At 43.5% G+C, this 23,091-nt stretch overlaps 1 protein-coding gene across 1 annotated transcript in view; it reads right to left on the bottom strand.

The window, feature by feature from the left end:
- Nucleotides 1–303: 303 nt before the first annotated feature.
- LOC139424251 (cytochrome P450 3A27-like) overlaps nucleotides 304–23,091 on the bottom strand; it is a 25,458-nt gene continuing 2,670 nt past the window's right edge. The window contains exons 5-13 of the mRNA XM_071175935.1: nucleotides 22,988–23,091; nucleotides 14,287–14,375; nucleotides 9,656–9,804; nucleotides 9,235–9,362; nucleotides 8,899–8,977; nucleotides 8,609–8,769; nucleotides 8,147–8,373; nucleotides 7,773–7,935; nucleotides 304–509 (exon numbers count right to left, since the gene is read on the bottom strand). The exon at nucleotides 22,988–23,091 is cut by the window's right edge and continues 10 nt beyond it. Coding sequence (XP_071032036.1) covers nucleotides 387–509; nucleotides 7,773–7,935; nucleotides 8,147–8,373; nucleotides 8,609–8,769; nucleotides 8,899–8,977; nucleotides 9,235–9,362; nucleotides 9,656–9,804; nucleotides 14,287–14,375; nucleotides 22,988–23,091 — 1,223 coding nt within the window. The 3' untranslated portion in view covers nucleotides 304–386. The remainder of the gene's footprint in view (nucleotides 510–7,772; nucleotides 7,936–8,146; nucleotides 8,374–8,608; nucleotides 8,770–8,898; nucleotides 8,978–9,234; nucleotides 9,363–9,655; nucleotides 9,805–14,286; nucleotides 14,376–22,987) is intronic.

Genomic DNA, 23,091 nt, shown 5'->3' on the forward strand with positions numbered 1-23,091 from the left:
CTAGGGGAGGGTAGGTTCCTCCAGGGTAGGGGGCTCTATGGTAGGGTACTTTAGGGTAGGGTATGGTACTCTAGGGTAGGGTAGGGTATTCTAGGTAAGGAGCTCTAGGGAAGGTAGGGTCCTCCAGGGTAGGGTGCTCTAGGATAGGGTAGGGTGCTGTAGTTAGGGTAGGCTACTCTAGGGTAGGGTACTCTAGGGTAGGGTACTTTAGGGTAGGGTAGGGTACTTTAGGATAGGGTAGGGTGCTGTTTGTGTTCTAGGGTAGGGTACTTTAGGGTAGGGTAGGGTGCTGTTTGTGTTCAGGGTAGGGTACTAGTAGAAAGAGTTATAGGTAGATGGTGTGATCGATCGATAGTACTCCAGGGTAGGGTACTCCTGCATTTGGTTCATGTCGTTGGACTGTTCAGAGTGGTGGTGGTGTTGCTAGAGGTGTTGCTACGGGGCTCCAGACTCAATTTGATGGGTCGTTTTGGAATCAACAGAATCTGCTTGTCCAGCTCCAACGGGATCTATAGAGAATAACAGAACAGAACATAACCTTGGTTGTCCATCTCCAACAGGATCTAAATAGAATAATGGTCCATGTTAAAACAGATGATGACCATGTTAAAACAGGTGCTGACAATTTTAAAAAGGCACTGACCATGTTAAAACAGGCAGTGACCATGTTACACAGCTGGTGACCAGGTTGAAACAGGCAGTGACCATGTTAAAACAGGAGCTGACAATGCTAAAACAGGCTGTGACCATAAAAAAACAAGCTTTGACCATGAGAAAACAGTAGGTGACCATATTAAAACTGGTGCTGACCATGTTAAAACAGGTGGTGACCATGTTAAAACAGGTGCTGACCATGTAAAACAGGTCCATGTTATAACAGGCGCTGACCATGTTAAAACAGGTGGTGACCATGTTAAAACAGGTGGTGACCATGTTAAAACAGGTGGTGACCATGTTACAACAGATGCTGACCATGTTAAAACAGGTGGTGACCATGTTAAAACAGGTCCATGTTAAAACAGGTCCATGTTAAAACAGTTGGTGACCATGTTAAAACAGGTGGTGACCATGCTGAAACAAGCAATGACCATGTTAAACAAGCACTGACCATGTTAAACAGGTGCTGACCATGCTAAAACAGGTGGTGAACATGTTAAAACAGGCGGTGACCATGTTAAAACAGGTGGTGACCATGTTAAAACAGGTGGTGACCATGTTAAAACAGTTCCATGTTAAAAGAGGTCCATATTAAAACAAGCACTGACCATGTTAAAAGAGTTGGTGACCATGTTAAAACAGGTCCATGTTAAAACAGGTGGTGACCATGTTTAAACAGGTGGTGACCATGTTAAAACAAGTGGTGACCATGTACTAAAATAGGTGCTGACCATGTTAAACAGATGGTGACCATGTACTAAAATAGGTGCTGACCATGTTAAACAGATGGTGACCATGTCGTAAAATAGGTGCTAAACCTGTTAAAACAGATGGTGACCATGTACTAAAATAGGTGCTGACCATGTTAAAACAGGTGGTGACCATGTTAAAACAGGTGGAACCATGTTAAAACAGGTTGTGACCACGTTAAAACAGGTGGTGACCATGTTAAAACAGGTGGTGACCATGTTAAAACAGGTGTTGACCATGTACTAAAATAGGTGCTGACCATGTTAAAACAGGTGGTGACCATGCTAAACAAGCACTGACCATGTTAAACAGGTGCTGACCATGCTAAAACAGGTGGTGACCATGTTAAAAGAGGTGCTGACCATGTTAAAACAGGTGCTGACCATGTTCTAAAATAGGTGCTGACCATGTTAAAGCAGTTCCATGTTAAAACAGGTCCATGATAAAACAAGCACTGACCATGTTAAAACAGGTGGTGACCATGTTAAAACAGGTGGTGACCATGTACTAAAATAGGTGCTGACCATGTTAAAACAGGTGGTGACCATGTACTAAAACAGGTGGTGACCATGTTAAAACAGGGGGTGACCATGTTAAAACAGGTCCATGTTAAAACAGGTCCATGTCAAAACAGATGATGACCATGTTAAAACAGGTGCTGACAATTTTAAAAAGGCGCTGACCATGTTAAAACAGGCAGTGACCATGTTAAAACAGGAGCTGACAATGCTAAAACAGGCTGTGACCATAATAAAACAAGCTTTGACCATGAGAAAACAGTAGGTGACCATATTAAAACTGGTGCTGACCATGTTAAAACAGGTGGTGACCATGTTAAAACAGGTGCTGACCATGTAAAACAGGTCCATGTTATAACAGGCGCTGACCATGTTAAAACAGGTGGTGACCATGTTAAAACAGGTGGTGACCATGTTATAACAGGTGGGGACCATGTTAAAACAGGTCCATGTTAAAACAGGTGCTGACCATGTTAAAACAGGTCCACGTTAAAACAGGTGCTGACCATGTTAAAACAGGTGTTGACCATGTACTAAAATAGGTGCTGACCATGTTAAAACAGGTGGTGACCATGCTAAACAAGCACTGACCATGTTAAACAGGTGCTGACCATGCTAAAACAGGTGGTGACCATGTTAAAAGAGGTGCTGACCATGTTAAAACAGGTGCTGACCATGTTCTAAAATAGGTGCTGACCATGTTAAAGCAGTTCCATGTTAAAACAGGTCCATGTTAAAACAAGCACTGACCATGTTAAAACAGGTGGTGACCATGTTAAAACAGGTGGTGACCATGTACTAAAATAGGTGCTGACCATGTTAAAACAGGTGGTGACCATGTACTAAAACAGGTGGTGACCATGTTAAAACAGGGGGTGACCATGTTAAAACAGGTCCATGTTAAAACAGGTGCTGACAATTTTAATAAGGCGCTGACCATGTTAAAACAGGCAGTGACCATGTTACACAGCTGGTGACCAGGTTGAAACAGGCAGTGACCATGTTAAAACAGGAGCTGACAATGCTAAAACAGGCTGTGACCATAATAAAACAAGCTTTGACCATGAGAAAACAGTAGGTGACCATATTAAAACTGGTGCTGACCATGTAAAACAGGTCCATGTTATAACAGGCGCTGACCATGTTAAAACAGGTGGTGACCATGTTAAAACAGGTGGTGACCATGTTATAACAGGTGGTGACCATGTTACAACAGATGCTGACCATGTTAAAACAGGTGGTGACCATGTTAAAACAGGTCCATGTTAAAACAGGTGGTGATCATGTTAAAACAGGTGGTGACCATGTTAAAACAGGTCCATGTTAAAACAGGTGGTGACCATGTTAAAACAGGTGGTGACCATGTTAAAACAGGTCCAAGTTAAAACAGGTCCATGTTAAAACAGGTGGTGACCATGTACTGAAATAGGTGCTGACCATGTTAAAACAGGTGGTGACCATGTTAAAACAGGTGGTGACCATGTTAAAACAGGTGGTGACCATGCTGAAACAGGCAATGACCATGTTAAACAGGTGCTGACCATGCTAAAACAGGCGGTGAACATGTTAAAATAGGCGGTGACCATGTTAAAACAGGTGGTGACCATGTTAAAACAGGTGGTGACCATGCTGAAACAGGCAATGACCATGTTAAACAGGTGCTGACCATGCTAAAACAGGCGGTGAACATGTTAAAATAGGCGGTGACCATGTTAAAACAGGTGGTGACCATGTTAAAACAGGTGGTGACCATGTTAAAACAGTTCCATGTTAAAAGAGGTCCATGTTAAAACAAGCACTGACCATGTTAAAAGAGTTGGTGACCATGTTAAAACAGGTGGTGACCATGTTTAAACAGGTGGTGACCATGTTAAAACAAGTGGTGACCATGTACTAAAATAGGTGCTGACCATGTTAAACAGATGGTGACCATGTACTAAAATAGGTGCTGACCATGTTAAACAGATGGTGACCATGTCGTAAAATAGGTGCTAAACCTGTTAAAACAGATGGTGACCATGTACTAAAATAGGTGCTGACCATGTTAAAACAGGTGGTGACCATGTTAAAACAGGTGGTGACCATGTTAAAACTGGTTGTGACCACGTTAAAACAGGTGGTGACCATGTTAAAACAGGCTGTGACCATGTACTAAAACAGGTGGTGACCATGTTAAAACAGGTGGTGACCATGTTAAAACAGGTCCATGTTAAAACAGGTCCATGTCAAAACAGATGACGACCATGTTAAAACAGGTGCTGACAATTTTAAAAAGGCGCTGACCATGTTAAAACAGGCAGTGACCATGTTACACAGCTGGTGACCAGGTTGAAACAGGCAGTGACCATGTTAAAACAGGAGCTGACAATGCTAAAACAGGCTGTGACCATAATAAAACAAGCTTTGACCATGAGAAAACAGTAGGTGACCATATTAAAACTGGTGCTGACCATGTTAAAACAGGTGGTGACCATGTTAAAACAGGTGCTGACCATGTAAAACAGGTCCATGTTATAACAGGCGCTGACCATGTTAAAACAGGTGGTGACCATGTTAAAACAGGTGGTGACCATGTTATAACAGGTGGTGACCATGTTACAACAGATGCTGACCATGTTAAAACAGGTGGTGACCATGTTAAAACAGGTCCATGTTAAAACAGGTGGTGACCATGTTAAAACAGGTGGTGACCATGTTAAAACAGGTCCATGTTAAAACAGGTGGTGACCATGTTAAAACAGGTGGTGACCTTGTTAAAATAGGTGGTGACCATGTTAAAACAGGTGGTGACCATGTTAAAACAGGTGGTGACCATGTTAAAACAGGTCCATGTTAAAACAGGTCCATGTTAAAACAGGTGGTGACCATGTACTGAAATAGGTGCTGACCATGTTAAAACAGGTGGTGACCATGTTAAAACAGGTGGTGACCATGTTAAAACAGGTGGTGACCATGCTGAAACAGGCAATGACCATGTTAAACAGGTGCTGACCATGCTAAAACAGGCGGTGAACATGTTAAAATAGGCGGTGACCATGTTAAAACAGGTGGTGACCATGTTAAAACAGTTCCATGTTAAAAGAGGTCCATGTTAAAACAAGCACTGACCATGTTAAAAGAGTTGGTGACCATGTTAAAACAGGTCCATGTTAAAATAGGTGGTGACCATGTTTAAACAGGTCGTGACCATGTTAAAACAAGTGGTGACCATGTACTAAAATAGGTGCTGACCATGTTAAACAGATGGTGACCATGTCGTAAAATAGGTGCTAAACCTGTTAAAACAGATGGTGACCATGTACTAAAATAGGTGCTGACCATGTTAAAACAGGTGGTGACCATGTTAAAACAGGTGGTGACCATGTTAAAACTGGTTGTGACCACGTTAAAACAGGTGGTGACCATGTTAAAACAGGTAGTGACCATGTTAAAACAGGTGGTGACCATGTACTAAAATAGTTGCTGACCATGTTAAACAGATGGTGACCATGCTAAACAAGCACTGACCATGTTATTCAGGTGCTGACCATGCTAAAACAGGTGGTGACCATGTTAAAAGAGGTGGTGACCATGTTAAAACAGGTGCTGATCATGTACTAAAATAGGTGCTGACCATGTTAAAGCAGGTGGTGACCATGTACTAAAATAGGTGCTGACCATGTTAAACAGATGGTGACCATGTCCTAAAATAGGTGCTGACCATGTTAAAACAGTTGGTGACCATGTAAAACAGGTGGTGACCATGTTAAAACAGGTGCTGACCATGTTAAAACAGGTGGTGACCATGTAATAAAATAGGTGCTGACCATGTTAAACAGATGGTGACCATGTCCTAAAATAGGTGCTGACCATGTTAAAACAGTTGGTGACCATGTAAAACAGGTGGTGAACATGTTAAAACAGGTGCTGACCATGTTAAAACAGGTGGTGACCATGTTAAAACAGTTGGTGACCATGTAAAACAGGTGCTGACTATGTAAAACAGGTCCATGTTAAAACAGGTCGTGACCATGTTAAAACAGGAGGTGACCATGTTAAACAAGTTGTGACCATGTTAAAACAGGTGGTGACCATGTTAAAACAGGTGGTGACCATGTTAAAACAGGTAGTGACCATGTTAAAACAGGTGCTGACCATGTAAAACAGGTCCATGTTAAAACAGGTGCTGACCATGTTAAAACAGGTGGGGACCATGTTAAAACAGGTCCATGTTAAAACAGGTGGTGACCATGTTAAAACAGGTGGGGACCATGTTAAAACAGGTCCATGTTAAAACAGGTGGTGACCATGTAAAACAGGTGGTGACCATGATAAAACAGGTTGTGACCATGTTAAAACAGGTGGTGACCATGTTAAAACAGGTGGGGACCATGTTAAAACAGGTGCTGACCATGTTAAAACAGGTCCACGTTAAAACAGGTGCTGACCATGTTAAAACAGGTGGTGACCATGTTAAAACAGGTCCATGTTAAAACAGGTGGTGACCATGTAAAACAGGTGGTGACCATGTAAAACAGGTCCATGTTAAAACAGGTTGTGACCATGTTAAAACAGGTGGTGACCATGTAAAACAGGTTGTGACCACATTAAAACAGGTGGTGAACATGTTAAAACAGGTGCTGACCATGTAAAACAGGTGCTGACCATGTAAAACAGGTCCATGTTAAAACAGGTTGTGACCATGTTAAAACAGGTGGTGACCATGTAAAACAGTTTGTGACCACATTAAAACAGGTGGTGACCACGTTAAAACAGGTGGTGACCATGTAAAACAGGTGGTGACCATGATAAAACAGGTGGTGACCATGATAAAACAGGTTGTGACCACATTAAAACAGGTGGTGACCGTGTAAAACAGGTGGTGACCATGTAAAACAGGTGGTGACCATGATAAAACAGGTTGTGACCACATTAAAACAGGTGGTGACCATGTTAAAACAGTTGATGACCATGTAAAACAGGTGGTGACCATGTAAAACAGGTGGTGACCATGTTAAAACAGGTGCTGACCATGTTAAAACAGGTAGTGACCATGTAAAACAGGTGGTGACCATGTTAAAACAGGTGCTGACCATGTAAAACAGGTCCATGTTAAAACAGGTTGTGACCATGTTAAAACAGGTGGTGACCATGTAAAACAGTTTGTGACCACATTAAAACAGGTGGTGACCACGTTAAAACAGGTGGTGACCATGTAAAACAGGTGGTGACCATGATAAAACAGGTGGTGACCATGATAAAACAGGTTGTGACCACATTAAAACAGGTGGTGACCGTGTAAAACAGGTGGTGACCATGTAAAACAGGTGGTGACCATGATAAAACAGGTTGTGACCACATTAAAACAGGTGGTGACCATGTTAAAACAGTTGATGACCATGTAAAACAGGTGGTGACCATGTAAAACAGGTGGTGACCATGTTAAAACAGGTGCTGACCATGTTAAAACAGGTAGTGACCATGTAAAACAGGTCCATGTTAAAACAGGTGCTGACCATGTTAAAACAGGAGGTGACCATGTTAAAACAGGTGGTGACGATGTTAAACAGGCGGTGACCATGTTAAAACAGGTGGTGACCATGTTAAACAGGTGCTGACCATGTTAAAACAGTTGATGACCATGTAAAACAGGTGGTGACCATGTAAAACAGGTGGTGACCATGTAAAACAGGTGGTGACCATGTTAAAACAGGTGCTGACCATGTTAAACAGGTGGCGACCATGTTAAAACAGGTGGTGACCATGTTAAAACAGGAGGTGATCATGTTAAAACAGGTGGTGACCATGCTGAAACAGATACTGATGTTTGATGATGTCATATTCTGTCTGCTCGGGTGAGCGTCTCACCTCGGTCTCGTCGCAGACGGAGAAAGTGAAACTCTGGAGGATCTCGACCATGGCCAGTTTGATCATGATCAGGGCGAAGCGCATCCCGATACAGTTCCTGGGCCCCGCCCCAAACGGCATGTACGTGTACGGATCAATAGGCTCCTTGTTCTCCTTACTGAACCTGGACAGGGGGAGGGCAGACACATTACACATTGTATTGTAGTTGATTTGTGGTTGTTGTTCAGACACAACACATTGCACTACAGTATTATAATGCACTGTAGTTGTGGTTAGCAAAATGTATTAATGATCTTGTGTTTGTATTGTGGTTGTATTATGGTTATGTTATGGTTGTGTTATGGTTGGATTGTGGTTACGGTGCGGTCCAGTACCTCTCTGGTTTGAACTCCTCAGGGTCGGACCAGATCTCTGGGTCACGGTGGAGGGTCCACGTGGGAACCAGGACAACGCAGTCTTTGGGGATGATGATGCCGTTAATCTCCACCGTCTTCTTGGCGACCCTCTCCAGTCGCGGGGAGATGGGGTACAGTCTCAGAGACTCATTCAACACACAGTCCAAATAGTCCATCTGCATCAGAGCTTCGTACTGGATTGGAGCCTGCACCGTGGTTATATACAAATCAGTACCTCACCTCATCTGACACCGGGGATACACACACATTACTACCTCACCCCATCTGACACCGGGGTTACACACACATCAGGACCTCAACATATCTGGCACCCACACAGTATCTATCTCCTCCTGTAGTTTGGTCATGGTGTGGGGGTTACCTTGTTGGGGAACACAGTATCTACCTCCTCCTGCAGTTTGGTCATGGTGTGGCGGTTACCTTGTTGGGGAACACAGTATCTATCTCCTCCTGAAGTTTGGTCATGACGTGGGGATTGGTTGCCAGGTTATAGGCCAGGAAACTCATAGTACTGCTGCTGGTCTCATAGCCGGCGAAGATGAAGATCATGGCCTGAGACAAGATCTCATGATCAGTCAGTCCTGTGGAGGGAGGGAGAGAGGGAGAGAGAGAGAGAGAGAGAGAGAGAGAGAGAGAGAGAGAGAGAGAGGAGAATAGTTTCCAGGTGTGTGTTGGTAACATTAGTTTCCAGGTGTGTGTTCGGCAGGTACCTTTAGTCTGTTCCCCTCCTGTCTTTGTGTCGCTGCCTTTCTGAGAGTCGATCATCAGCTGTAAGAAATCCACCCGACTCTGGAAGCAGAAAGACATGAGGTCAAATCCATCCAATCACATCCAACACAAACAGATTCCACTGGATCTGGTCCAATCACAAACAACACAAACATATTATTATGGATCTGGTCCAATCACAACCAACACAAACATATTCTTATGGATCTTGTCCAATCACAACCATCACAAACATATTCTTATGGATCTGGTCCAATCACAACCATCACAAACATAAACAAACAACATAATCAAATATAAATATAAAACATGTTTACGGTTGAGATCCCAGTTTCACGTCCAGATTTGATCTTAATCAGTGAGGCGTAAAAGAAGTCTGTCACCGCAGTCGGGAAGATAGAAAACTTCATCTTCTCCAAGATAGGACCAGTGAAGGGAAACACAACTGGAGAATGAGAGGAGAAGAGGAGAAGAGGAGAAGAGAGGAGGACAGGAGAGGAGAGGAGAGGAGAGGAGAGGAGAGGAGAGGAGAAAAGCAGAGGAGAGGCGGGAGAGGAGAGGAGAGGAGAGGAGAGGAGAGGAGAGGAGAAAAGCAGAGGAGAGGCGGGAGAGGAGAGGAGGGGCGGGAGAGGAGAAGAGGAGGAGAGGAGAGGAACAATTTATTGAAAGATGTACAACTTCATATGATTAAAAAGTACAATTCTGCGTCCGTGTGTGTCTGTGCATGTGTTGTCTCACCGACTAGGAGGAACAGTGGGTTTAAAAGGTCAAACTTGACCATCTTCTTGACGTTGGAGACGAAGGGGTCTGAAGGGTTGTTCAGAGAGTCAATGTCCACACTGAAGGCTGTGCTGGTGACCACGTCCATACTGTAGGGCCCAAAGAACCTGCAACACAACCAGAATTACACAACTACTGATCACAACTACACAACTACTGACCCATTACTGCTCTCCAGCGCCTGACTTCCCTGCAGCTGTTATACACTCCCTTACATATAAAAGGGCACACTTAACGGCATTTGCTGTATAATCGATGAGAAACTCCATATTGCTAATGTTCGGTCCCTTACTAGACGTTCGCGAATATTTGTAAAATTTGCAGACGTGCACCGGGGCCAGATCTTCTGTGAAGTCATCGAACGAAGTCTCTCGGAAATTCCACCAGATGGCGAATGGACTCTTATTGCAAATGTACAAAACATCACCAATCACTACATGACCATTTCTCCTAAACGGAAAAGACATCGAAGACGAAACTTGGGCTGTCAGCACCGAAACAAGAGGCCTCAATGTATTTTGTGTTAAGGCCATTTTTCTGGGATTAAAGGTCAAAAACGAAAATAGAGCGCTAATTTGACCGCTTCACGTCAAAGTACATGAACCTACTGTGTAAGGAAAAAAGAACCAGCCATTTATCTATCATAATTTAAGAGAGATTGTACATTGTACAATTGGTGATGTTCAAATATATATACATTTTTTTAAAGTTTTTGATCCAGTTGCGGAATGTTCAGACGAATCTGTTAAAGTGGGTTTCGGAATTCGTGATTTCTGATATTTTATGTGATTTTTTGAAATAACACTCAATCATTCAACCCTCTGTAAATCAGTCAATTCTTAACATAAAGACTTTAAACTCAGGATTATTCTGTAAGAGCCTACCCCAATGAGGATATGTGTTTACTTTCAGCTTCCTGTGCCAACCGGAAGTGCCTTAAATTGGGGTCATAAGGGATGTTTCGAAGGGTTGAAACAGTCAGATCTTTCCAAAACTTCATAAGTGTGATTAGGCAACCCTCATGAACTGTAAATCAGTCATTTCTCCAATCAGATTTGCAAGAAAAACTCACACACACACAACAAGGATGGAGTGACACAGTGTGGGACTTACAGCCACACAGAGCCTGCAATAGTTACCTTTGTTCAAACAATCAAAGAACCGTCAGACCTAGAGCTCTGAAAGTTTGGAAACCTGTTCTAGAGCTCAAGTCAATAGTGCACGGTGAGTTATGTGGCTCTAGAATGTTATCAGACCGAGAAACAGCCTTGTACATTTGCAATAACTTCGATTAATTTTGACCGTCACGAAAATGACGACATTTAGAAAAGTCCCAGAGTTGCAAGACTAGGTGCATTGACACCGCCTCGGCCCATAGAGACGGATCCTTATGTTTCTGTCCGATAGCTCATTCAAGGACCCCGTAGCAATGCCCGGAAAATGTGGATTTTCAGCACCAATTAAGGTTGCAGCTCATGCTTCAAATGACATATCAAGCCAAAACTTGGGATTCGGGGGTCGCCTCAGCTGGACCCGCAGCTAGAACGTAACCACGTGTTTTACGTCTTTATTATGGTGTAAACTGAAAGAGCTGTGAATATTGGGTCTGCTCTGAAATATGTGATAGTTGGCTTTTAAACGAGTTGGAAACAGTAGGTTTGGTGTCAGTTGGTATCAGTTTGGTGTCAGAATTATATCTAATTGATGGATGGACGGTGACTTGCTAGCTGACTTTTGTCCATTTGCAATATGTCTAAACAGTGATAGACATTTAGGTACCATCACCAAATTGACAATCTGAAATCAACACCAACGAGCGATGGAGAGGAACCAGAATCACTGCCCGGCCATCCCGAGTTCATCGGGCCAGTCAATTTCACATTCCTGCAGTTTTTTTGAGCGTGTCAAATTTGTGATGGTAAATGCCCAATTAAACATATTGCAAATGGACAGTTGGGCGCCTGGTGATTGGAACGGGTTACCAGGAGCACATTTTAAAAATGGTTTTAATTGCCTTTAGGGGGTGCAAGGGGTCCACGGTTGGGTAGGGAGCACCCCTCACCTGTGCCCATCCAATAGGGGGTGCCCCTGGTCATTTTGGGAATTAAAAAAAAATTGACCTCAGTTTTGTAAGCATATATTGAAGATAAATACACATTGCAGAGTTTGAGAGTTTGAGAGGATGAGAGGACTAGAGTACTAGAGTACTAATGGTCAATTGTGAATTGTAAATAGGAGTTGGGTTTCAGTTCAACATTTGTTCATGTAAGGAAATACCCCCCTGAAATGGACAAAAATGAATGGGAACTTATTGGCATCGTACGAAACATATACACGATGTACAATACCACTCAAATGGACGCCATTTCATTCAAAACTTATTGCAAACGTCATATGGCCAAGTGTCACACAGCGAAAATCCAATAGATGGCAAGCGCGCTCCACGGTAAATTTTCATATTGCAAATGCACATCAAGTCCAAGAGTCAAATTTAGAAAGTTTGAAGAAAAAAAATAACGTATCACTGACCACAACCACACAACTACTGACCACAACCACACAACTACCGACCACAACTACTGACCACAACCACACAACTACTGACCACAACTACTGACCATACAACTACTGACCGCAACCACACAACTAAGTATGTGAATCCTTTGGAATTACCTGGATTTCTGCATAAATTAGTTATACAATTTAATCTGATCTTAAAGGCACAGCACACCAACAAAACCTCATCCCAACTGTGAAGTATGGTAGAGCATCACGGTTTGGGGCCTCAGGGCCTGCTTGCTGTTTGCAGCTTGCTGTAATCAACAGAAAAATACATTTCTAAGTTTATCAAGACTTTTTGCAGGAGAATGTAAGGCCATCTGTCTGCAAATTGAAGCTTAACAGAAGTTGGGTGAAGTTGGGTGAAGTAAATCAACAACGGAATGGCTTCAAGAGAAGAAAATTCACCATCTGGAGTGGCCCAGTCAGAGTCCTGACCACACAACTACTGACCACACAACTATTGACCACAACCACACAACTATTGACCACAACCACACCACTACCGACCACACAACCACCGACCTCAACCACCGACCACAACTACTGACAATACAGCTACTGACCACACAACTACCGACCACAGTTACTGACCACACAACTACTGACCACAAAACGATTGACCACAACCACACATCTACTGACCACACAACTATTGACCACACGACTACCGACCACACAACTACCGACCACAACTACTGACCATACAGCTACTGACCACACAACTACCCACCACATCTACTGACCACACAACTACTGACCACAAAACGATTGACCACAACCACACATCTACTGACCACACAACTATTGACCACACGACTACTGACCACAACTACTGACCGCACAACTATTGACCACAACCACACAAGTACTGACCACACAACTATTGACTGCATCCCCACAACCACTGACCACACAACTACTGACCACCTCTAGACCACACAACTACTGACTAAAACTACTGACCAGCTGGCAGCTTCATTAAATAGTACCCGCAAAACACCAGTCTCAACGTCAACAGTGAAGAGGAGACTCCGGGATTCTAGCCTTCTAGGCAGAGTTCCTCTGTCCAGTGTCTGTGTTCTTTTGCCCATCTTTACGTTTTATTGGCCAGTCTGAGATATAGCTTTTTCTTTGCAACTCTGCCTAGAAGGCCAGCATCCAGGAGTCGCCACTTCACTGTTGATGTTGAGACTGGTGTTTTGTGGTTACTATTTAATGAAGCTGCCAGTTGAGGACTTGTCAGAAGTTGGGTGAAGTTGGGTGAAGTTTCTCAAACTAGACACTCTAATGTCCTCTTGCTCAGTTGTGCACCGGGGCCTCCCATTCCTCTTTCTATTCTGGTTAGAGCCAGTTTACGCTGTTCTGTGAAGGGAGTAGTACACATCGTTGTACGAGCTTCAGTTTCTTTGGCAATTTCTCGCATGGAATAGCCTTCATTTCTCAGAACAAGAGTAGACTGACTAGTTTCAGGAGAAAGTTATTTGTTTCTGGACATTTTGAGCCTGTAATTGAACCCACAAATGCGGATGCTCCAGATACTCAACTAGTCTAAAGAAGGCCAGTTTTATTGCTTCTTTAATCAGAGCCATGGTTTTCAGCTGTGCTAACATAATTGCAGAAGGGCTTTCTAAGGATCAATTAGCCTTTTAAAATGATAAACTTGGATTAGCTAACACAACGTGCCATTGGAACACAGGAGTGATGGTTGCTGATAATGAGCCTCTGTAGATATTCCATACAAAATAATAAGTTTTCAGCTACAATAGTCATTTACAACATTAACAATGTCTACACTGTATTTCTGATCAATTTGACGTTATTTAAATGATGAAAAAAACGTGCTTTTCTTTCAAAAACAAGGACATTTCTAAGTGATCCCCAAATTCTTTGAACGGCACTGTATATGATATATATATTTATATGTTATAATATTTAAATATCTATGTATGTGTATTACAATGAAGACTCAGGGGTGTAAGGTGAAAGGTGTAGAGGTTAGAGGTTAGAGGTCAGAGTTCAGGACTCACTCCTTCACTTCGATGGTCTGGTCTTTATCTGCCTGCTTCTTCATTCCGTTCAGCAGGTTAGCAGAGTGCTGCTTCATGATACCAAACATCTAGATGTATAGAGAGAGACAGAGACAGAGAGAGAGAGAGAGAGAGACAGAGAGAAACAGAGACAGAGACAGAGAGAGAGAGAGAGAGACAGAGAGAGAGACAGAGAGAAACAAAGACAGAGGGAGACAGAGACAGAGAGCAATAGAGACAGAGAGAGAGAGAGAGAGAGAGAGAGAGAGAGAGAGAGAGGTTAACAGAGCGCTGCTTTATGATACCAAACATCTATATGTATAGAGAGAGACAGAGACAGAGACAGAGAGAGACAGAGAGAAACATAGACAGAGATAGAGACAGAGAGAGAGAGAGAGAGGTTAACAGAGTGCTGCTTTATGATACCAAACATATATATATATATATATATATATATATATATATATATATATATATATATATATATATATATATATTGTGGAGAATGCGGGCATTAGGTGGAGACCGCAAGGAAGGTGTACAGTCAAGGCAGGGAAAGTACCCCAGCTGAAGGTGCCATTATTGACTGGGAGAGACTGCCCCCTATATAAGGAGCTTCGGCACATTATTGACTGGGAGAGACTGCCCCCTATATAAGGAGCTTCAGCACATTATTGACTGGGAGAGACTGCCCCCTATATAAGGAGCTTCGGCACATTACTGACTGGGAGAGACTGCCCGCCATATAAGGAGCTTCGGCACATTATTGACTGGGAGAGACTGCCCCCTATATAAGGAGCTTCAGCAGATGACGTTACACACAGGAAAAAGGGGATCAGGTCTCTCTATCACACGGCAAGAGCCGGGCCACCGAAGGGGGACATGAACGCTAAACAAATCCAAGCTCGAGGTAGTAGCCCTACAAGGAAACGTAGCCTCGACCTCGTCCTCTGGAGCAGAGGAAGAAATAGCGACCCAACGTCTCCGACAGCTATTCCAGGAAACCACCGGTGAAGACACCTGCGAAGGGTTATCTACGACCAGGAAGGAAGGAGCAACCAGGGGCTAAGCGATACATTTGAAGCCCCATCCGAGGAGGGAACATGGAAAGGATTCTCCTCGGCACTCCTGGCGGGGATGGGGAACAACCTCCACACCCCTCTACCGAGGTCGACCTGTCCCAAGAATGAATGGGACAGTTCGGCACCTCTCAGCATAGAGACCCAGACCTACGGGATGCCATGAGGAAGGTGAAGGTGATCGACGGGAGGAACGTTGACGGATCAGGTGAGCCCTCTCTTCCCTACTATGCAATCAGGCAACGAAGGGGGAAAAACAGGAATTATTAATGGTGCCTAGACCATACAGGGATACTGTCCTACAGCTGGCACATTCCCACGTCTTAGGAGGACACCTGGCACGGGATAAAACTATCGACAGAATCATGCAGAGGTTCTATTGGCCCTGTGTCACCCGAGATGTGGCCAGGTAATGTAGGACGTGTGATCAATGTCAGCGTACAGCCCCGCCGCAACACCTGAGGTTCTATTGGCCCCGTGTCACCCGAGATGTGGCCAGGTATTGTAGGACGTGTGATCAATATCAGCGTACAGCCCCACGGCAACACCTGAGGTTCTATTGGCCCCGTGTCACCTGGGATGTGGCCAGGTATTGTAGGACGTGTGATCAATATCAGCGTACAGCCCCACGGCAACACCTGAGGTTCTATTGGCCCCGTGTCACCTGGGATGTGGCCAGGTATTGTAGGACGTGTGATCAATGTCAACGTACAGCCCCACGGCCACACCTACGTAACCCTTTGATTCCTCTCCCCATCATAGAGACCCCCCTTTGAACGCATAGCTATGGACCTCGTGGGACCCCTCCCAAAAATCTGCCAGAGGACACGAGTACATCCTAGTTGTCGTAGCTACCAAGTTCCCAGAGGCCATACCCTTTCGTAACTTGTCGTCAAAGGGAATCTCCAAGGAATTGTTCATGATGTTCTCTCGGATGGGCCTTCCCAAGACAATCCTAACCGATCAGGGAACCCCGTTCATGTCCCGGTTGATGAAGGACTTGTGTCGGTTATACCAGGTTCAACAGATACGCACAAGCACATTCCACCCACAGACAGACGGTTTGTGCGAACGCCTGAACAAAAACGATTAAAAGCATGTTGAGAAGAGTGATGTCCAGAGATGGGACAATCTGGGACATGCTTCTCCCTCTACTTAATGTTTGCCCTGTGAGAAGTACACTGGGTTTTCCCCATTTGAATTGCTCTACTGCAGGCCCTGTCGAGGGATCCTCGATTTAGTCAAGGAGACCTGGGAGGCCCAACCATGCCCATTCCGGTCCACGATGGAACACGTTACCCTAATGAGAGACCGCCTGTCGGCAGTCTGGCCCATATTAAAGGCCCATATTAAAGGAGCATATGGAGAAGACGCAACGGACCCAAGGCCGGGCATACGATAAGTCAGCGACACCCCATGAGAGAAAGTGATGGTGCTCGTGCCCACGTCTGAACACCGCTTGCTAGCGTAGTGGAGGGGGCCCCTACGAGGTAGCGGAAAGGGTCTCACCGGTCAATTACCTCATCAAGCAACCTGACAGGAGAAAGAAGGTCCAACTCTATCACATAAACCTGTTGAAGAAGAGAGGAGGAGGTGGCTTTGATGGCCCTGGAGGGCAATGGAAAAAAAAGAGGCCTTACCACAGGTGCGCCGTGGCCGAACTCTCCTGCCGGAGCAGTCGAGATGGCTTGACACGCTGATTATGCAATACGGCAGGGTGTTCTCAAAAACAGATGTCCTGTTTCACCATATCCACACTGAACCCGGCATATCCGGCCTTAGAGGAATCCTGAGGCCCGCCGAGTCATCGCTAAGAACGAGGTAAAGGGAGATGCTGAGGATGGGTGTGATCGAGCCATCGACGAGTGAGTGGTCCAGTCCCATAGTCCTGATCCCCAAACCCGGTGGTAGTATGACATTCGACTTTAGGAGGGTGAACGCCATCTCTACATTCGACGTGTATCCCATGCCCCGCGTGGATGAACTCTTGGAGCGCTTAGGAAAGGCCAAGTTCATCACCACCCAGGATTTGATGAAGGGATATTGGCAAGTGTCTGTGCTCTGGAGGATCGCCCAGTATGTGAGGATGCCCTTCGGACAGCATGGTACTGCGACAACTTTCCAACACCTCATGGATGCCATTCTACAGCCCCATCAAGAGTATTCAGCGGCATACATAGACGATGTGGTCATCCACAGCGAGGACTGGGACAGTCACCTCCTGCGACTACGGGCGGTGCTCGTGAGCCTGAAAGCTACAGGGTTGACGGCCAATCACAAAAAATGCTGCCTGGGTCTGTCCGAAGCGAAATACCCGGGATACACCGTGGGGAATGGGAAAATACGCCCACAGGCAGAGAAGACCAGGGCAATTCGGGACTGGCCTCGACCCCAGACAAAGCGGGATGTTCGGGCCTTCTTATGGATAACGGGATGTTATCGCCGTTTCATCCCAGGATATGCAACCATTGCCAACCCAACCCATAACCATTCAGACCCATAACCATTCAGACCCATAACCATTCAGATGGGGGTAGACTATAGCAGTTATTAATTCAGACCCATAACCATTCAGATGGTCGTAGACTATAGCAGTTATTAATTCAGACCCATAACCATTCAGATGGTGGTAGACTATAGCAGTTATTAATTCAGACCCATAACCATTCGGATGGTGGTAGACTATAGCAGTTATTAATTCAGACCCATAACCTAACCATTCAGACCCATAACCATTCGGATGGTGATAGACTATAGCAGTTATTAATTCAGACCCATAACCATTCGGATGGTGGTAGACTATAGCAGTTATTAATTCAGACCCATAACCATTCAGATGGTGGTAGACTATAGCAGTTATTAATTCAGACCCATAACCATTCAGATGGTGGTAGACTATAGCAGTTATTAATTCAGACCCAAATAAGAATGACATCTTTGTGAAGAGAAGTGAAAGCCATCAGCATGTAATTCTAGTACTATATGAAGAAGATCTGGGTCCTGGGTGGTGCAGTGGTCAATAGCACTGCAGAGCGACAATACAGCCTGGTGTTCGATCCCAGGCTGTGTCACAACCGACCGTGACCGGGAACCCCATAGGAACGCACACAATTGTCCCAGCGCCGTCCGGGACCTTGTCTTATCGTGCTCCAGTGACTCCTTGTGACAGGGCCGGGCGCCTGCAAGCTCAGGTTGTCAGTCGAACAGTGTTTCACATTATTGTTGTTGACAACTGGGTCAAGCAGGAAGTAGGTGGTCATGTCTTTCACATTAGTGCTACAGACATCTGGGTCAAGCAGGAAGTAGGTTGTCATGTCTTTCACATTAGTGCTACTGACATCTGGGTCAAGCAGGAAGTAGGTGGTCATGTCTTTCACATAAGTGCTGCTGACATCCAGGTTTAACAGGAAGTAGGTGGTCAAACGGGTCATGTTTCAGAGGAATAGTTATGTTAATAAGGTATCTGTTTTTTGTTTTTTAATAAATTTGCAAACATTTCTTAAAAACGTTTTTTGCTTTGTCATCATCATCAAAATTATAATTTAATACATTTTAGAATTTTATTTAATGTAACAAAATGTTGAAAGTCAATGGGTCTTTCTGACAGGATGTATTGTTTCTAGTCAAGGCTCATCCTATTCAGCTATTGCTGTATATTTATTTTTCAATGACAGCCTAGGAACTTCAACTGCCTGTTCAGGGGCAGAATGACAGATTTGTACCTTGTCAGCTCGGGGATTTGAACTTGCAACCTTCCGGTTACTAGTCCAATGCTCTCACCACTAGGATACCCTGCCGTCCCTACACTCTAACCACTAGGCTAACCTGCCGTCCCTACGCTATAACCACTAGGCTAACCTGCCGTCCCTACACTCTAACCACTAGGCTAACCTGCCGTCCCTACGCTCTAACCACTAGGCTAACCTGCCGTCCCTACACTCTAACCACTAGGCTAACCTGCCGTCCCTACACTCTAACCACTAGGCTAACCTGTCGTCCCTACACTCTAACCACTAGGCTAACCTGCCGTCCCTACACTCTAACCACTAGGCTAACCTGCCGTCCCTACGCTCTAACCACTAGGCTAACCTGCCGTCCCTACACTCTAACCACTAGGCTAACCTGCCGTCCCTACACTCTAACCACTAGGCTAACCTGCCGTCCCTACGCTCTAACCACTAGGCTAACCTGCCGTCCCTACGCTCTAACCACTAGGCTACCCTGCCGCCCCTACACTCTAACCACTAGGCTACCCTGCTGCCCCATGTATACAATTCTATCCATGTATTCCACAGATATGCTATATAGTCTAGCCACATACTGTCCATAATGTCTATACATCACATCACATATATATATATATATGTATCAGAGCATACTACTATATACAGTTGAAGTGGGAAGTTTACATGCACCTTATCCAAATACATTTAAACTCAGTTTTTCACAATTCTTCACACTTAATCCTAGTACAAATTCCCCTGTTTTATGTCAGTTAGAATCACCACTTCATTTTAAGAATATGAAATGTCAGAATAATAGTAGAGATAATGATTTATTTCAGCTTTTACTTCTTTCTTCCACATTCCCAGTGGGTCAGAAGTTTACATATGCTCAATTAGTATTTGGTAGCATTGCCTTTAAATTGTTTAACTTGGGTCAAACGTTTCGGGTAGCCTTCCACAAGCGTCCCACAATAAGTTGGGTGAATTCTGGCCCATTCCTCCTGACAGAGCTGATGTAACTGAATCAGGTTTGTAGGCCTCCTTGCTCGCACACGCTTTTTCAGTTCTGCCCACACATTTTCTATGGGATTGAGGTCAGGGCTTTGTGATGGCCACTCCAATACCTTGACTTTGTTGTCCTTAAGCCATTTTGCCACATTTTTGGAAGTATGCTTGGGGTCATTGTCCATTTGGAAGACCCATTTGTGATCAAGCTTTAACTTCCTGACTGATGTCTTGAGATGTTGCTTTAATATATACACATAAATTTCGTTCTTCATGAATCCATCTATTTTGTGAAGTGCACCAGTCCCTGCTGCAAAAAGTACTATCTTTGTCCCCATGTGCAGTTGCAAACCGTAGTCTAGCTTTTATATGGCGGTTTTGGAGCAGTGGCTTCTTCCTTGCTGAGTGGCCTTTCAGGTTATGTCGATATAGGACTCGTTTTACTGTGGATATAGATACTTTTGTACCTGTTTCCTCCAGCATCTTCACAAGGTCCTTTGCTGTTGTTCTGGGATTGATTTGCACTTTTCGCACCAACGTACGTACATCTCTAGGAGACCGAACGCGTCGCCTTCCTGAGCGGTATGACGGCTGCGTGGTCCCATGGTGTTTATACTTGTGTACTATCGTTTGTACAGATGTGGTACCTTCAGGTGTTTGGAAATTGCTTCCAAGGATGAATCAGACTTTTGGAGGGCTACATTTCTTTTCTGACGTCTTGGCTGATTTCTTCTGATTTTCCCATGATGTCAAGCGAAGAGACACTGAGTTTGAAGGTAGGCCTTGAAATACATCCACAGGTACACCTCCAATTGACTCAAATTATATCAATTAGCCTATCAGAAGCTTCTAAAGCCATGACATTCTTTTTCTGGAATTTTCCAAGCTGTTTAAAGGCACAGCCAACTTAGTGTATGTAAACTTCTGACCCACTGGAATTGTGATACAGTAAATTATAAGTGAAATAATCTGTCTGTAAACAATTGTTGGAAAAATGACTTGTGTCATGCACAAAGTATACAGTGCCTTGCGAAAGTATTCGGCCCCCTTGAACTTTGCGACCTTTTGCCACATTTCAGGCTTCAAACATAAAGATATAAAACTGTATTTTTTTGTGAAGAATCAACAACAAGTGGGACACAATCATGAAGTGGAACAACATTTATTGGATATTTCAAACTTTTTTAACAAATCAAAAACTGAAAATTGGGCGTGCAAAATTATTCAGCCCCTTTACTTTCAGTGCAGCAAACTCTCTCCAGAAGTTCAGTGAGGATCTCTGAATGATCCAATGTTGACCTAAATGACTAATGATGATAAATACAATCCACCTGTGTGTAATCAAGTCTCCGTATAAATGCACCTGCACTGTGATAGTCTCAGAGGTCCGTTAAAAGCGCTTTCGCAAGGCACTGTATGTCCTAACCGACTTGTCAGAACTATAGTTTGGTAACAAGACATTTGTGGAGTGGTTGAAAAACGAGTTTAATTGACTCCAACCTAAGTGTATGTCCTAACCGACTTGTCAGAACTATAGTTTGTTAACAAGACATTTGTGGAGTGGTTGAAAAACGAGTTTAATTGACTCCAACCTAAGTGTCTGTCCTAACCGACTTGTCAGAACTATAGTTTGTTAACAAGACATTTGTGGAGTGGTTGAAAAACGAGTTTAATTGACTCCAACCTAAGTGTATGTCCTAACCGACTTGTCAGAACTATAGTTTGTTAACAAGACATTTGTGGAGTGGTTGAAAAACGAGTTTAATTGACTCCAACCTAAGTGTATGTCCTAACCGACTTGTCAGAACTATAGTTTGTTAACAAGACATTTGTGGAGTGGTTGAAAAACGAGTTTAATTGACTCCAACCTAAGTGTATGTCCTAACCGACTTGTCAGAACTATAGTTTGTTAACAAGACATTTGTGGAGTGGTTGAAAAACGAGTTTAATTGACTCCAACCTAAGTGTATGTCCTAACCGACTTGTCAGAACTATAGTTTGTTAACAAGACATTTGTGGAGTGGTTGAAAAACGAGTTTTATTGACTCCAACCTAAGTATATGTCCTAACCGACTTGTCAGAACTATAGTAAAAACTAGTTTGTCCTAACCGACCTAAGTGTCTGTAAACTTCCGACTTCAACTGTCATTTTATACTCCAGACTTCGACGTTGCTCATCCTAATATTTCTATATTTCTTAATTCCATTATTTTACTTTTAGACTTGTGTGTATTGTTGTGTCTTGTTTGATATTACTGCTGTAGGAGCCAGGAACAGAAACATTTCACTACACACATAACTGCTAAATATGTGTTAGTGACTAATACAATTTGATTTGATTTAGGTTTGAGTTCATAACAAGCGATAATGAGTTAGTTTATAACAAGCTATAATGAGTTAGTTTATAACAAGCTATAATGAGTTAGTTTCTAACAAGCTATAATGAGTTAGTTTATAACAAGCTATAATGAGTTAGTTTATAACAAGCTATAATGAGTTAGTTTATAACAAGCTATAATGAGTTAGTTTATAACAAGCTATAATGAGTTAGTTTATGACAAGCTATAATGAGTTAGTTTATAACAAGCTATAATGAGTTAGTTTATAACAAGCTATAAAGAGTTAGTAAAGAGTTTATAACAAGCTATAATGAGTTAGTTTATAACAAGCTATAATGAGTTAGTTTATAACAAGCTATAATGAGTTAGTTTATAACAAGCTATAATGAGTTAGTTTATAACAAGCTATAAAGAGTTAGTAAAGAGTTTATAACAAGCTATAATGAGTTAGTTTATAACAAGCTATACTGAGTTAGGAAAGAGTTTATAACAAGCTATAGAGTTTATAACAAATTGATAAAGCAGAAAGGGAGAGATGGAGGGATGGTTCTACCTCTTTCAGTCGTCCAGAGGTAAAGGAAGGTGAGAGGACACTGCGGATCCGTCTCCATGCATCGTCCTCGACAACGGACAACGCATCAAACATCTCACCATTCA

Source organism: Oncorhynchus clarkii, chromosome 13, assembly GCF_045791955.1.
Source record: "Oncorhynchus clarkii lewisi isolate Uvic-CL-2024 chromosome 13, UVic_Ocla_1.0, whole genome shotgun sequence".
Taxonomy (NCBI): Eukaryota; Metazoa; Chordata; class Actinopteri; order Salmoniformes; family Salmonidae; genus Oncorhynchus; species Oncorhynchus clarkii.